At 35.5% G+C, this 15,281-nt stretch overlaps 1 protein-coding gene across 5 annotated transcripts in view; it reads right to left on the bottom strand.

Annotated features, from left to right (window-relative positions):
- The window catches only part of CDKL5 (cyclin dependent kinase like 5), a 193,940-nt gene that overhangs the window by 111,690 nt on the left and 66,969 nt on the right, over positions 1 to 15,281 (bottom strand). For all 5 annotated transcript variants that reach the window (XM_058714272.1, XM_058714269.1, XM_058714273.1 and 2 more), the window contains exons 2-3: positions 11,865 to 12,084; positions 9,291 to 9,325 (exon numbers count right to left, since the gene is read on the bottom strand). In XM_058714272.1, the coding sequence (XP_058570255.1) occupies positions 9,291 to 9,325; positions 11,865 to 11,928 (99 nt within the window). In that variant the 5' untranslated portion in view covers positions 11,929 to 12,084. The remainder of the gene's footprint in view (positions 1 to 9,290; positions 9,326 to 11,864; positions 12,085 to 15,281) is intronic.

Below are 15,281 nucleotides of genomic sequence, written 5' to 3'. Positions count from 1 at the left end.
ACCCAATTTAAAAATGGGCAAAGAACTCAAAGAGACATTTTTCCAAAGAAGATAGGCAAATGGCCAACAAGTACAAGAAAAGAAACTCAACATCACAAATCATTATGGACTTGCAAATCAAATACACAATATGCTACCACTTTATGTCAGCTAAGATAGCCACAACAACAAAAAAATAAGAAAACAAGTGTTGGCAAGCATATGGAAAAACTGGAACACTTGCATATTGCTGGTGGGAACGTAAAGTGGTGTAGCCACTGTGGAAACAGTTTTGTGGTTCCTCAAAAAGTTGAACATAGAACTTCCATATTACCTAGCACTTCTACTCTTGGTACACACCCAGAAAGAATTGAAAACAGGAATTCAAACAAAACTTGTACATGAAAGTTCACAGCAGCACTGTTTACAATAGTCAAAAGGTGGAAACAACCCACATGTCCAATGACAGACGAATGCATAGACAAAATGTGATATATTCATACAATGGAATATTATTGTCGTAAAGAGGAATGAAGTATGGATACATGCTACAATACGGATGTATCTCAAAAACGTTATGCTAAGTGAAAGAAGGCAAACTACAAAGGTCACACATTGTATGTGATCCCATTTACAGGAAATGTCCAGAATAGGTAAACCTATAGATACAGAAAGTAGATTGATGACTGCCAGGGATGGGGAGGAGGAGACATGGGGAATGGGCACTTCACGGGCATGAGGTTTTCTTTTCTTTTTTAATGTTTATTTATTTATTCTGAGACAAAGAGAGAACAAGTGAGGGACGGGCAGAAAGAGATGGGGAGAGAGAATCCCAAGCAGGCTCCATGCTGTCAGCACAGAGCACGATGCGGGGCCCTATCTCACAAACCTTAAGATCATGACCTGAGCCCATATCAAGAGTCTGACGCTTAACCGACTAAGTCACCCAGGTGCCCCACGAGGGTTTTTCTTGAGGTCATGAAAATACTTTGTACTTGACAGAGGTAGTGATTGCACAACACGGTGAAGGCACTAAATGCCACTGAACTGTATACTTTAAAATGACTGATTTTATGTTATGCCAATTTTACCTCAATTTTTTAAAAAAATGATGGACCTAAAATGTAGCTTAATTCCAGGCTCTTCCACTTCCTAACTTGTATGACCTTCAGGAAATTAACCTATTGAGGATCAGTTTCCCCCATGTAAAAAGAAGGTAATATTAATTTATAATTGTTAGGAAGATTTAAAGTAATGAAAATAAGGCATCTAGCATAATACCTAGAAGTCAAGAGGTACTTGAAACAGAAATTACTACTATTTCTTGTTAACTTCTCATTTATTTTCACTTGAATTATATTAGGAAGATACCTCCTGGTTTTAGTCTCCAAAGAATTTTACTGTTCATATTTGTGAGAAATCTCTTTCTCTTAAACTCAAGTATTCTTTCATAGTCTCAGGGAAGACTGTTTTATTCTTTGTATTCACCTTTGGATGAAAAGAGTTACTCAGGCCAGTGATGGGACGTAGTCTATGTAAATACGCTGTGTCTCTGTATGCCCAGTCCCTAGCAAAGTTCACTTCTGTGACAGCTGAAATGTGAGAGGTAAGCAATACAAAATTTCCTACACAGCCATCCCAACAATTTATCCAAGCCCAGCTCAAGAGAAAAGCAATTTTCAGTGGAAGTCCCACACTTTATTAACTCTATTTCTCAGGCTCCAAGAGCACAAAGGGCAAAGAGACAAATAGAAATTGAGATGGATGATCCACCGAGACCACTATGCCGTCCACCGTATTTTCCCAGTTGGGGCTTGTTCAACATCAGGAGTCGGCAAGCTCTTTCTGGTAAGGGCCACAATAAAAATTGTATGCTTTGTATGTCATACAGTCTCTGTCGCAACTACTCAACTATTATTATTTTAATCAAAGCATCCATAGGAAATACAGAAATGAATGAGTATGGCTGTGTTCCAACACAATTTTATCTGTCAAATAGACAGTGGGCCACGTTTGGAGCACGGGCAGAAGTTTGCCAACTCCAGATCTACACTGTCAGGGTAAGCACTCCTGCCCATCCTAATATGGCGGTCCTAAAGGAAATGGCCTGGGCCACGTGGATCAAGTTTCAGCTGTGCCATTTGGGGAAGGTTCTATAATCCATCAATACTCCGCCTAGGATTCTGGGCCCTCTGGCACTCAGAAGTAAACAAAACTTCCCACTTGTACCATTCTTATTCAGCTGCCCTCAACTAATAGCGCTACTTCCTAATTTATTCCCATCTTTGTGGTAGTCCTTTTACGGGGTTCTGGGAAATACTGATTTCTTTTCTTTTCTCCTTTATTACTGACATGAGTTTTTTCCTAAGCAGGCTCTAATGAAGAATGTATTGAAAAATGGGGGAAAAGCTTTCACACTATCATTTCCACTATAATCTTCTCTCAAATTATCCTCTTCCAATTTATGTGTTAAGCTTCCTGACAGAAGTAAACATGATCTTGTATTTGTTGATTTATAAATACTAGACTAAATTCCTCAAAAGTAGGAATTATTTATTGATTTCTACAGAGCCAGTTCCAAGCAGAGTACCTGACATTTTGTGGGCACTCAATAGATTTTTCTCAAACAGATATTTGATTGAATTTTACTTTATAATGCCATGCCTAGAACACAGTGCTTTCAATACAGGAGGTACAAGAAAATGTATTTAACTGGATGTTTTAAAATGCAAAGGTTTTAACATATGAAACAAACCTTTAAATTGGGAAAGAGTAAAGCTCAAAAGCATTTATAGAATATAAACTGTAGCTTCTAATAGTATTTCAGGGTTGGATTACTATTTATATAGAAATAGATCACTGTGTACTACTTTCCAGCTAGTGATTTCAACAATTGTTAAGCTTAACTACTTAAAAGTATCCACCATATGGGCATTTGTTGAGCCGTTCCTTTTCCTGTGTTACCAGTGAATACATATTTCAAGGCTGTGTAAAAAAAATTATTTACTTTCATTTTTGCTCCTGAAGTTTTGAAAAGTTGCATTAAAGAGCTAGTATAAATCCCTTAAGCACAGACATGTATCAGAGGCTAACGAAATTACTCATCTGAAAAAGGTATAGAACATTCTTTTCTTTTTTTTTTTTTTTTTAAATTTTTTTTTTCAACATTTTTTATTTATTTTTGGGACAGAGAGAGACAGAGCATGAACGGGGGAGGGGCAGAGAGAGAGGGAGACACAGAATCAGAAACAGGCTCCAGGCTCCGAGCCATCAGCCCAGAGCCTGACGCGGGGCTCGAACTCACGGACCGCGAGATTGTGACCTGGCTGAAGTCGGACGCTTAGCCGACTGCGCCACCCAGGCGCCCCTAGAACATTCTTTTCTTTGAACTAATTATGTTTTTACAATTAGCACACAAAGAAGACTTTAACGTCCATCTAGTGCCCCAGCCAACTCATCCCCTGGTTGGGAGGTGGAGGAGTGTGTGCAGGAGGGATGGACAAATCATTTAGGAGTTCACTGTGAGAAGGATGAACAAGCTAAAGTCTTCCCTGTGTAGACAATGCATGCATAGTTAGTACCTGCCAGTTCTAACAGGACCATTTTTTAAATCCCATTTACTAAAAAACAAACAAACAAACAAACAAAACAAATCTAGATTAGGATGATGAGGATAAAGATAACCATGAAGCTGGTAAAAGCTAAAACTTCTTTTAGTTCCTGGAAGAAGTTAGACTCACCTGGAAATTGACACATAAGCCATTATTACTTTTATTGATAACAAGACAACAAAAACATAGGTAGTTTGTCCCATATCAAAAGACTAGCAGAATTTAAAATGCAAAATATTATAATACACAGAAATATGATTTTGGTAAGACTGCTGTAGTGTTCCAGGAACTTTTCCACAATTAATTGATCAGTAAGAAAAAATCGGTCAAGAGAGGAAACCACACAGAAGTAATGGTTCTATATAAGTGCATCTTTAAGAGTAGACAGAAGAGGTCTTCCCCAACTGATGATTCCTATTATCTTTGTTACCGACCCAAAGCCCATTTTAACATTGCCATCTCGTTAATCTCCATAATGCGCAATAAATTAAAGTCATTTAGGGAAGTGTAATTACTTCAAAAAATGATTATGGTGAAATAATCAATACTTAAATATTTCCAGCTTCCTACAATCTTTATTAAAAACCCAAGCCTCTCTCTAATTTTCTTCAAATGCTAGAAATTTTATAGACAAGAAGCAGGAACACACATCTTACTTTTATTTAAATAAGGAGGAAAGTAATGACAAAGAAAATAATCCCATATATTCAATTTCTCATTGTTGATTCATCTAAGTTTTATTCTAAAAACTCAATTCAGGGGCGCCGGGGTGGCTCAGTCAGTTAAGCGTTTGGCTCTTAGTTTCAGCTCAGGTCATGATCTCACGGTTTGTGGGTTCGAACCCCACATCAGGCTCTGTGCTGACAGCTGCAGAGCCTGCTTGGGATTCTCTCTCTCCCTCCCTCTTTGCCCATCCCCTGATCGCTCCCTATCTCTCTCAAAATAAACGTTTAAAAAATTTTAAAAACCTCAATTCACATGTAAAACTTAAATCTAAACAATTTAAGACTTGTTTCATTTAATGTGGAAAAAAACTGAAACAAAGTTTATTTTGTTTTAGTAGAAAATAACTGTGTGGTTTTAGATGGTGGACTATAATCTGTTAAATTGGTGATGGTTCATGGACTTTTCCTCAAGTATCTTCTTTAAAATAGTGCGTTGGTTTTTTGTGTGTGTGTGTGTGTTTTTTAATGTGACCAAATCATATTCAGCTTTTTGGTGGAAAACAAAATTAATGTGAAAAAGAAAAAGAGGAAATCACTAATTCAAAATACATAAAGCTTGCTAAAAATGAACTCTTACAGCAAAAGACAAACTGCTCATAGTAAATGATAACAAATAACCAAAGAATGGCTTTTAGTAGGGGAAAATATGGGTATTGCTGAGTAGTGAATTTTTTATTAAATATATATATATTTTGCGAGAGAGAGAGAAAGAGCGTGAGAGAGGGAAGGACAGAAAGAGAGGGAGACAGAGGATCCAAAGTGGGCTCTGCATTGACAGCAGTGAGCCCGACACAGGGCTCGAACTCATGAACCGTGAGATCATGACCTGAGCCAAAGTTGGATGCTTAACTGACTGAGCCACCCAGGTGCCCCTGCTGACTAGTGAATATTTAATCAAAACTATTCCTCCTAGTACTCTCAATCTCAATTTCTCAACTCTCAAAATGGAAAATGGCACAATCCAGATTTTTTCTGCTTACTCTCTCCTTAACCTCTGACTTCAACGTACCGTTTCACTTAAAGAGGTCATTACTAAACAGCAACGTTAAATGAAATGGATTTTCTCACCCCTCAATCCTTATCATCATGCATCCTGTTATGGATTTTTACATTGTTAGTGAATACCATTTTACAAAATCTTTCTTCCTTGCTTTCTAGAGGTGTGCCTCCGTCTCCTTTCGGTAGGACTATTTAAGGATGCCCTCAACTCTGCTCTGTACTCACTCTTGGAAGGTCCATAACATTTCAAAGTTCCACCTAGTTCATGTTCAAGTTAGCGATTTCTGATATGAGACCAAAACCTGGTTCTACCACTTCTTGGCTGCAAAATCTTGGCCCTAACACATAACTCTGTATAATGCCTCAGCTTTCTTATCTGTAAAATGGGTATAAGAGTAGAAATGTTGTAGGGAGTAAATGTAAACCATCTAGCAGAGTTAGCCAGCATGCGTTAGATGCTCAATATGTGGTACTTATTACCAGGTTTGGTATTCTGCTGCCATTTTACTCTTTTTTCATGAAAGCCAAACTCATTATTTCTCCCTCTAAACTTATATCCTTTATAAGTTTTAAATCAGATAAATGATACCAATGATTTTTCACTTTACCACAAACCCTTGGGATCATCTCTAATCTTTCCACAGGAACCTGGTACTCTGTAACAGCTCTCAAAAGTGCCCTTCATTTTTGGTTCTGTAATTTAAGTCCACTTTATTATTTATTAAATATTTATAGGCTCTACCCCCAACACTGGATTCTACATGGCTTTGTATAACCAGTTATCCCAAGAGCATGTCACCTACATTCAAAACAAACAAAAATTTCTCCTGTGTCAACCCCAGCCACAGGAAAGGAAATACATGAATCGGCATTTCCCTGTCCTAGAATCAGTTAGCATTGCCCTCCAACCTCTCAAACAGGTTGCACAATGTATCATCTCCAGTTCTAATCACATCTCCCTATGTCACTGCATTCCATTTTCCCTGCTTTAAGGATGACCTCCTTTGAGCTTCTGCAAAGAAAGTATGCAGTAAAACATGCCTCCCCTCTCATAAGCACTTCAAAGCAGACATGCAAATAAAAAGAACACCAGCACTGCATATCTGGAGAGCAAAGGTCCAAACCAGAACCTAAGTAGTCCTGAGGTATCATAAGTAGCCTAACACTTAATATACGAATTTTCATATATAAAACTCCAATGTGTGTGTGTGTGTGTGTGTGTGTGTGTGTGTGTGTGTCACTAAACAGAAGCTGTGGAAAAGAGTACAGTTACATTTTTCTTTTCAATTAGGCAGCATTTCAGTAAATTAAGAAATATGGTCTTTGGCCTGGAATGGCCCAACATCATATTGTGTTCACAAAAGACAAGATACATTTGTTTATAAACATGACCTCTAAATTTCTTGCAATAGGACCCAGATAAAAACAGTAACTTTCTTTCATATTTGCTCAAATATATAATGTCCTAGGAATTATTTAATTGTGTATACACCCATGGCCAACCCTCTCTAAAAGATGGCAAATTTATGCATAAGTGATCGCACATACCTATGCACACATAATCACACAGACCTGATTTATACATTTTATAAGCATTTCCCTAAATTTGTAAAAGCTATGCAAAATATACAGGCATGATCATTTTACATATAATGGATACAACAGGGAAGATGAAACCCATTTTTAACTATAACATGAGATTTCATAGTAATCCATTTGATTGATTCTAAAGGATAAATCTTAGAAGCATCAAATTCTCTACTTTTCGATAATGGGGTAAAGATTTGAAGGTCTGATTCTAGCTGAAAAAAAGAATATATCTATAACAAGTCTAATGACTAAACTGCTGCAGATTCTAAAAAGAGTTTTACATTACTCTGAGTTAGGCACTAATTTATGCTTTACATTTTCCACCCAGCAGTATCTTTTTAGATGCATGAAAGGAAAAAGCAACAATACTTCGAGCTAGTCTGCAAATCTCTCATTTAGTGAAGGGTCGTAAAAAGAGATACTTTTTAGATGCAGTGTCATTTGCAGAAACCTCTTGGGTTATTTTTTTAAGTATCTATTATTCTACCTCTTTAGACCATAAGCCATACAAAAGAAAGAAAACTATGGTTTATTCATCCTTATAACTAAGTGCCCTAGGAATCAGAGGTCACATTTAGAGTTGGCTTCCCAAGAGCAGAGATACCTATCTATCCTCATGTACTTTCACTCTGGGCCAATCTTGCTGGCACTAACAGTGTGTATTATGAGAACCAGGTACAGGTAACAAGCGTAACTTCACAAATGAGTAAACCAGACACATGGGAAGATAAAAACATGTATTAGTTGAATATATTCAATTAATAAAGCTTATTTTTACATAAAAGGCAGAAAGAGAGCTTAGATAAGGTTAAAAAAAGCATAGGGGGAACAGTCACAGGATGTGTGACAAGACTGAGAGAAAACACTGTTAGAAGACTTGCATTATGTATCAGAAATCTTTCAATTTTAAAACTCAAAGATTAAAATTAAGAACTAAAGCTTCCATTAGCTATGCCGTATCAACAGAGCCAAGGTATAAGAGGAAGTATTATGTTCATGAAAGAGTCAAATTTAACTTGGAAACGAACAACTTATTTCCCTTGAGTAGTATCCACCAAGGAATTTTATTTTTTTGAAGCTTCAAAAATTTAGTGTAACTCAAGGCAACTCATTACCGGTATAGAAATTCATTAGAGAGCTTTCCACTTGTTTAATTTCCAACTGCAGTAATATTTCTTAATGAGGTATTCAAGGTGCTAAATTTATTTTGATTACATTTATTATTTTAAATTCTTAATCATCCTGAATCAAAAACCACAGTATTCCACCCATTTTTTTGAGGATTTACTGGCAGACATCTTCAGATAACTATTACCAACATAAGATACTTTGAACACTCAATTTCAAGAATAGAAAATTCATTGAACCAAATTAAGAGACTTATGATCTAAATCCCAAATGTACATCAACTGCCATGAAGACTTAAATCTAAAACATACGATTTTGTACAACAGGAAAGAAAAAATAAACATAAAAATGGTATCCTCTTTATTTACACATATATACACATACATATATGTTATGATAAATAGATTTGAGAATTTAATTAAATGACTTGGACTAAATTGTTAAGCTCATCTCAGACATAAATTAAGCCATTAGAAAATACCACAAAAAACTTTAACCTTTGGTCTTAACAAAATTATACACATAATAGCAAGAGGCCAGATTTTAATACTCAGACTAGGTATATCATGACAGAAAAATATTTAACCTAACATTTAAAATTGTTACAGCTTCATCAACACTTGCCATGTTAAAGTTAGTCTCTGAGTAAAACACACTTACCTCTGAGCAACAGCTGTGGGAAACTTGAAAATAACTTCCCTGAATAATTGGTGATTAGTGTAACAAATAATCTATATCATAAGATCCATCACAAGGTTTAACAAGTGTGATCAACTACAACCAGTAATGATAATCATGTACTATTATCCAAAGCCCTATTTCATACCAAACACCAATCCACTACCTTTCAAAATCTGGATTCAGATCCATCAAGCAATCTAAGTTACTGGCTCCATGCAAAAAATACTGACTGAATACTCCTTCTTGCTCTTAAGTGTTTCAACATAAATCTGTCACTACATTGATTTCTTCTCTGTCACCTTTTCTCTCTTCCCATTAGGAATCTTTTCACCTATACACATAGCTCAACTGAGAAAAAAATACCATATGACCACAAATAACTAATGACTACCTAATCATGATAGAGCTTGTCCAAAAGTACTCTCCCTTTTCTGGGTTCACATGTTCATTCCACTTTATTAAGCATCATTATTATAGCCAACAGTTTTAATTATATGCCCACATGCACAGAACAATACGTTCATTTCTAAACAGTTAAACATATACAGTATTTTCTTTTTAAAAACCAGGTACTTGCCTTGTGTCTGCATTTAAGCACAACTCCATAGGCTCCTATAATAAAAAGAAATAAACAATTAGGGGCACATATACAAACTATAGCTCTTAGAGAAATAAAAGTTCTATTATATTTACATTGGTTATCAATAAAATGTTATACTATCTTGTTATAATAATGAACGCTAAAATGATAGTACTCTGCAGAAATTATGCAATGAGCCACATACAGAGAATGGATATTTATGTTTTTTTTATAAAACAAGAGTATAAGCAACCCATTTTCCCAACAAGTATTGTTAAATTGTTTCTCTCTTTTTAAAAAATTGTCGTTATTTTGAGACAGAAAGTGCGCAAGTAAAGGAGGGGCAGAGAAAGAGAGAGGCAGAGAGAGAGAATCCCAAGCAGGCTCCACACTATCAGTGCAGAGCCTGATGTGGGGCTCAAACTCACAGACCATGAGATCATGACCTGAGCCGAAATCGATGTTTAACTGACTAAGCCACCCAGATGCCCCTGAATGTTTCTCTTTTTAAAGAACATTTCACTTGAGACATTTTAATTTAAGCTTAAGAGTTCTGGAGACAAGATGTGGACCTAAGAACTTTAAAAGTAAAGGAAAATTAACGCAAAAGATTCTAGAAAACTTAAAATTTAAAAGCTAATGACCTCAGTCCTAGGAGACATTTAAATCCTCTTCTAGGATACCTGAATGTCTTTCCTGACTGGCAAAATAGTATAGGCTTAAACATTCCAATTAATAACTAGTAGGAATTGCTACAGTTTTGCCATAAATCAAAACTCAGTACAAGGACACAGACCACAAGCAGTCCAAGGCTTTTTGGCCATTTATAGTCATGTACTTCTCTACTTTCTTCGGTCTATTTTGATGAGATTCATGACTACCTTTTGGGTTATTCATCCCCTTTTCTAGACAAAAAAACTACTTCCTCACAGGCAGAACAGAGTCAACAGCAAGGTACCCAAGAAACTGAGGTTACAGTTATATTGTGACAACCTAATTAGTAAAATCAACATGTAATGTATGATACTTGAGGTGTGTATAAATGTCAATAACATTAAAAGACAGGCAAAGCCTGCACACATCTATGACAAAGGGACTTAAGAGAGATGAAATTGGGAAATGTGTCTTGAACAGAATCTAGGGAATGAGAACAAGTTTCCCTCACTTTAGTAGAGATGGATGAATCGTTATTATCATAGTCAGGATGGAATCAGCTACTACAACCATCCAACTTAATTCCACCATCACCAGGCAATCCTTTAATCCAGATTTAACTGCCCATGCCATTTCACTACAGAGTGAAAATGTACTGGGTAGGCTACGAGTGAAAATGCACTAGGTAGGCTACAGGAATGTAGAGTTTACTAGACAGTTTTTAATTTACTTAATATATATGTATTTCTTAGCCACTCCAGATCTTAAAGCAAGCACCCAATGATCAGACTGTATTTTGTTTCCATTTATTTGAAAAGGATTTAACTTACTATCTAGAACAGCTTTATTGTTCACATAGGTAAATCTTTAAAACTTCTTTTAACATTCACAATTTATTTGAAAATTCATAAGATATAAAATTTTTATAACATTTGCTTTAAAGATATAAATGCTAAGAAACCATAATTATAATCACTCATACCCTATTAAAAGAATCATTTCTCAAAATCCCCATAAAGTTATCTTTAAGTCAAAAGCAAAAATTACTAAGAAGGAAAATTCAGGAAGACTTATGAAAAATGAATTACCATATTTCATCAAATTAATGATGTCACTGATCATAAGCATTTTATGTACTAGTGGGGGGGGGGGGGAAGTGCTACCAATTAAACCATGACATGCTATAAATTATAACACACATCCTGATTTCAGAGATGTTAAAATCTGATCAAGTTGTGAGCCTCAGAACTTATAAAAATGTGGTTTACCATTCTCAAAGACAAATAGAGAACAAATAGATAAGTTATTCATTTATTTACTGTGTATTTAGTAAAATTTAACTTCTAGAAATAAATTTTAAATTATTCAAAATAAGCCTGATATAAAAATAAAATGTAACAAAAAACTATAAAGAAGCCATAATTGCTAATTAACACAATGAAATGAAGGCAGCCTTCAGAAATCTCTAATTTGGGGCACCTGGGTGGCTCAGTCAGTTAAGTATCCAACTCTTGATCTCAGCTTAGGTCATGATCTCAGTTTGTGAGTTGAGTCCCAAGTCTGCTCTGCACTGACAGCAGGAAGCCTGCTTGGGATTCTGTCACTCCCTCTCTCTTTGCCCCTCCCCTGCTTGCTCTCTTTCTCTCTAAATAAATCAATAAATAAATAAATTTTAAAAAAGAAAAAGACAAAGAAAGAAATCCAATTCATTAAATTTTAAAAGGTTTTAAAATGTTATTAACTTTCAATTGGAGAGTAAAACCCAAATAGTTTAAGCACAATTTTATTTTTTATATTTTACTCAAACACATATCTCAATAAATATAGGTAAAATTAATAGGATCTGAAGTAGTAACTTTTGTAGTGGTAGGTATAACTACATACATTAATCACAAACTCAAGGAATGCTGAACTTACCTTCACCTACAACCCCAAGGATCTCAAATTTATTCATCACATTACCAATGTTAGGAATCTTCATGAAGACAAACTCCTCTTTTGATGCAAGCCACAAAACATGGCATCAAAAAAGAACTGAGAAAGTTGTGCAGTAAATAGAAAATGTTGAAGGAAGAAATTCTCACAGGTTGGCAGGAACTTTCACATTTTGTTGTAATGTGAAGTTTTAAATGATTCCCTGAAAGAAAAAACACAAAAGCCCTAAATTTTATATTCAGCACTCTAATAATTTATCCTTTGTGTACATTTTTTAAAAATCATGTTAATGTTTCATATACTAAAAAAAAAGAAAAATAATAATAAGAGAGAAGAACCCAAAATGGAACAAAAACAAATGTGCCTAACTGTATTTGAAATGAGTAACATAACCACTCTGCAAAGGGGTCAAGGGAAACAGAAACGACTCCAGGTAACTTCTAAAAACAATGTTTTGGGGTGCCTGGGTGGCTTAGTCTTTTAAGCTTCCGACTTCAGCTCCGATCATGATCTCACATGATCTCACAGTTCCATGGGTTCGAGCCCCACATCGGGCTGTGTGCTGACAGCTCAGAGCCTGGAGCCAGCTTCAGATTCTGTGTCTCCCTCTCTCTCTACCCCTCCCTTGCTCGTGCTCTGTCTCTCTCTCTCTCTCTCTCTCTCTCTCTCAAAAATGAATAAACATTTAAAAAAATTTTTTAAACCAATGTTTTAACTACATACTCTCTTTAAGCTATAAACAAAAAAATTTTTTTCTAAACATATACTTAGATATTTGTTTTTACACAAAGATATGAAAACTCTTTATGTGTATTCTTGGATTGAGCAAATAAGTAAATAAATACATTGTGGATGATGAGTTTGGTTTCTTATTCTCATAAAATGAAGTTACAAATGGGAAAAGGGTGAAGGCTTGGAATTAGAGCTAAACATATCAGCTCAGTTCTCAATACATAGATGCAGAAATAGATATAACTGTGTATGGAAATATATATAGACATATACATATATTCCCTAGCTCTATCTGCTGAGGGGGCCTAGAAGCAATGACACTCCAACATTCATGGGCACAGCCAGTGCACCAATGAAAGGAACCAGGGTTCCTCAGAGAAACGGCTGATTCCCAGGCAAGAGCAAGGAAAAGTACACTATGGGACCAGGATATATTTTTGTGGTGCCAGAAAAGAAGGTAATGCTCAAAGAATGATGGGGGCATGTCTAAAGGACACAGGAGTCAACTTGAGTCACTTCGGTTCAAATGAGAAACATCTCAACAGCAAAATTAATAAAAATAGATTATAAACCACAGAATAAAATAAAAACACACCAGTCCTTACTTACACAAATAAATGAAGGGAGAAGGAAAAGCTCTGAGAGTATAATTCCAAATAATAAATGTAGTGATGGAATTAGAAAATCACCATTTGGCAACCACCTTGGTAATAATTATTTCAGGCAAGTATCATCAACATATGCTGAAACTAGTGGTTGAAAGTCTGATGGAAAACAGGATATTATCTAGTCTCAAAGTAGCTCCACTACAAAATACCCATTAATTAAAAGGGGAAAAATAGTAATTTCATAGTGTAGAATTCTGTCAGACACCACCTTAATTAAATGATCAAAGTTAACATCATCAATAATAGGACAAGCCAACATCATATGCCTCCTGATAGGATGCAATAAAACACTTCTGTGGCATTCCTTCCAAAAAGGTAAAACCTGAATCTAACCATAGGCCGCAACAGACAAGCCCAAACTGAGGGACATCCTAGTAAATAACTGGACTATATTCTTTACAAAATGTCTAGGTTATAAAGGACAGGGAACCAAGTAACTGTTAAAAGAAGCTTAGGAGACATGATAATTAAATATAATGTATGATCCCGGACTGGACTGAAACCTGGAGAAGAAAAAAATTTTTTTGCTATAAACTATTATGAGTGATGTACAACATGTGACTGTAGTTAATAATTCCTTATTGTCTATTTGAAGGTTGCTAAAAGAGTAGATCTTAAAGGTCTCATCACAAGGAATATGGGGCACCTGGGTGGCTCAGTCTGTAAAGCGTCTGACTCTTGATTTTGGCTCCAGTCATGATCTCACAGTTCGTGGGTTCGAGCCCGGGTCGGGCTCTGCATTGATAGTGCAGAGACTGCTTGGGATTCTTTCACTTTCACTTTTGTTTTGGCTTTCTCTCTCTCTCTTTCTCTCTCTTTCTTTCTCTCTCTCTCTCTCTCTCTCTCTCTCTCCCCCCCCTCCTCCCCTGCTCAAGCTCTCTCTGAAAATATATAAACTTAAAAAAAAAGCAGTTCTCATCACAAAGAATAAAAATTGGTAACTGTGTGTAGTGATCAATGTTAACTAGACTTACTGTGATCATTTCACAATATATACAAATATCGAATCATTACATTGTACACTTGAAACTAATATGTTATGTCAATAATAGTTTGATTAATATTAATAAAGCACCCCAGAATCTCTAGAATAAGACAGTCTATTAAAAAATTTAACAAACAAAAAAAGAAAGAACACCAACGTTTTTAGAGATAAAGTTTGCAACTTAAATCACTCAGGGCAAAGAATAAGTACATGTGTATGGAAAAAGAGAAAAAGGATGATTAAAATGTTAACATTTGGGAAAATGTGGGTCAAGGATCTATGAAACACGAACTTCTTTGTACTATCTTTGCAACTTTTCTCTAAATCTGAAATCATTTTGTTTCAAAAACTACGCTATCTTTATGAAAAATAACAGCTGTGCTAACACAAAATATTGGTTTAAAATGAAGAAATAAAAACCAATAAAGAAATTCTTTGTTGCCTATAAAATTTGAAACTTTTCAAAAATCAGTACCCATGCGGTGTGGAAAAGTACTGACTTGAAGTATGCCTTTTAATATGCTGACGTTAGGAATACAAACTGGCAAACTTTCTAAACAGCGGAATGCCCATAATTAAATGCTTTTAAAATGTTCATATCTTTTTTTATATAATTTTTTAACATGTTTATTTTATTTTTTTATTTTTAGACAGAGTGTGAGCAGGGAAGGGGCAGAGGGAGAGAGAGAAAATCTCAATCACACTCCACACTCAGCGCAGAGCCTGACGTGGGGGCTCAATCCCACAACCCTGGGATCATGACCTGAGCCAAAATCAAGAGTCAGATGTTCAACTGGCTGAGCCATCCAGGGTACCCTAAAATGTTCATATCTTGATAAAGTATCTGACAAAAACCTACAACAAACATCATTCGTAAAGGCAAAATCTTAGACACAGTCCCTTTAAAAATTAAGAATATGACAAAAAATCCTACTTTTAATGCTTATTAACATTATTACTAAACATTATCCTGATGAATTATAGCCATCTCAGTAAAATAAGAAAAAATAAACG

The sequence above is a fragment of the Neofelis nebulosa genome, chromosome X, assembly GCF_028018385.1.
Source record: "Neofelis nebulosa isolate mNeoNeb1 chromosome X, mNeoNeb1.pri, whole genome shotgun sequence".
NCBI classification, from domain to species: domain Eukaryota; kingdom Metazoa; phylum Chordata; class Mammalia; order Carnivora; family Felidae; genus Neofelis; species Neofelis nebulosa.
Note: the sequence above shows the minus strand (reverse complement) of the source record. Positions and strands in the feature narration are given on the sequence as shown.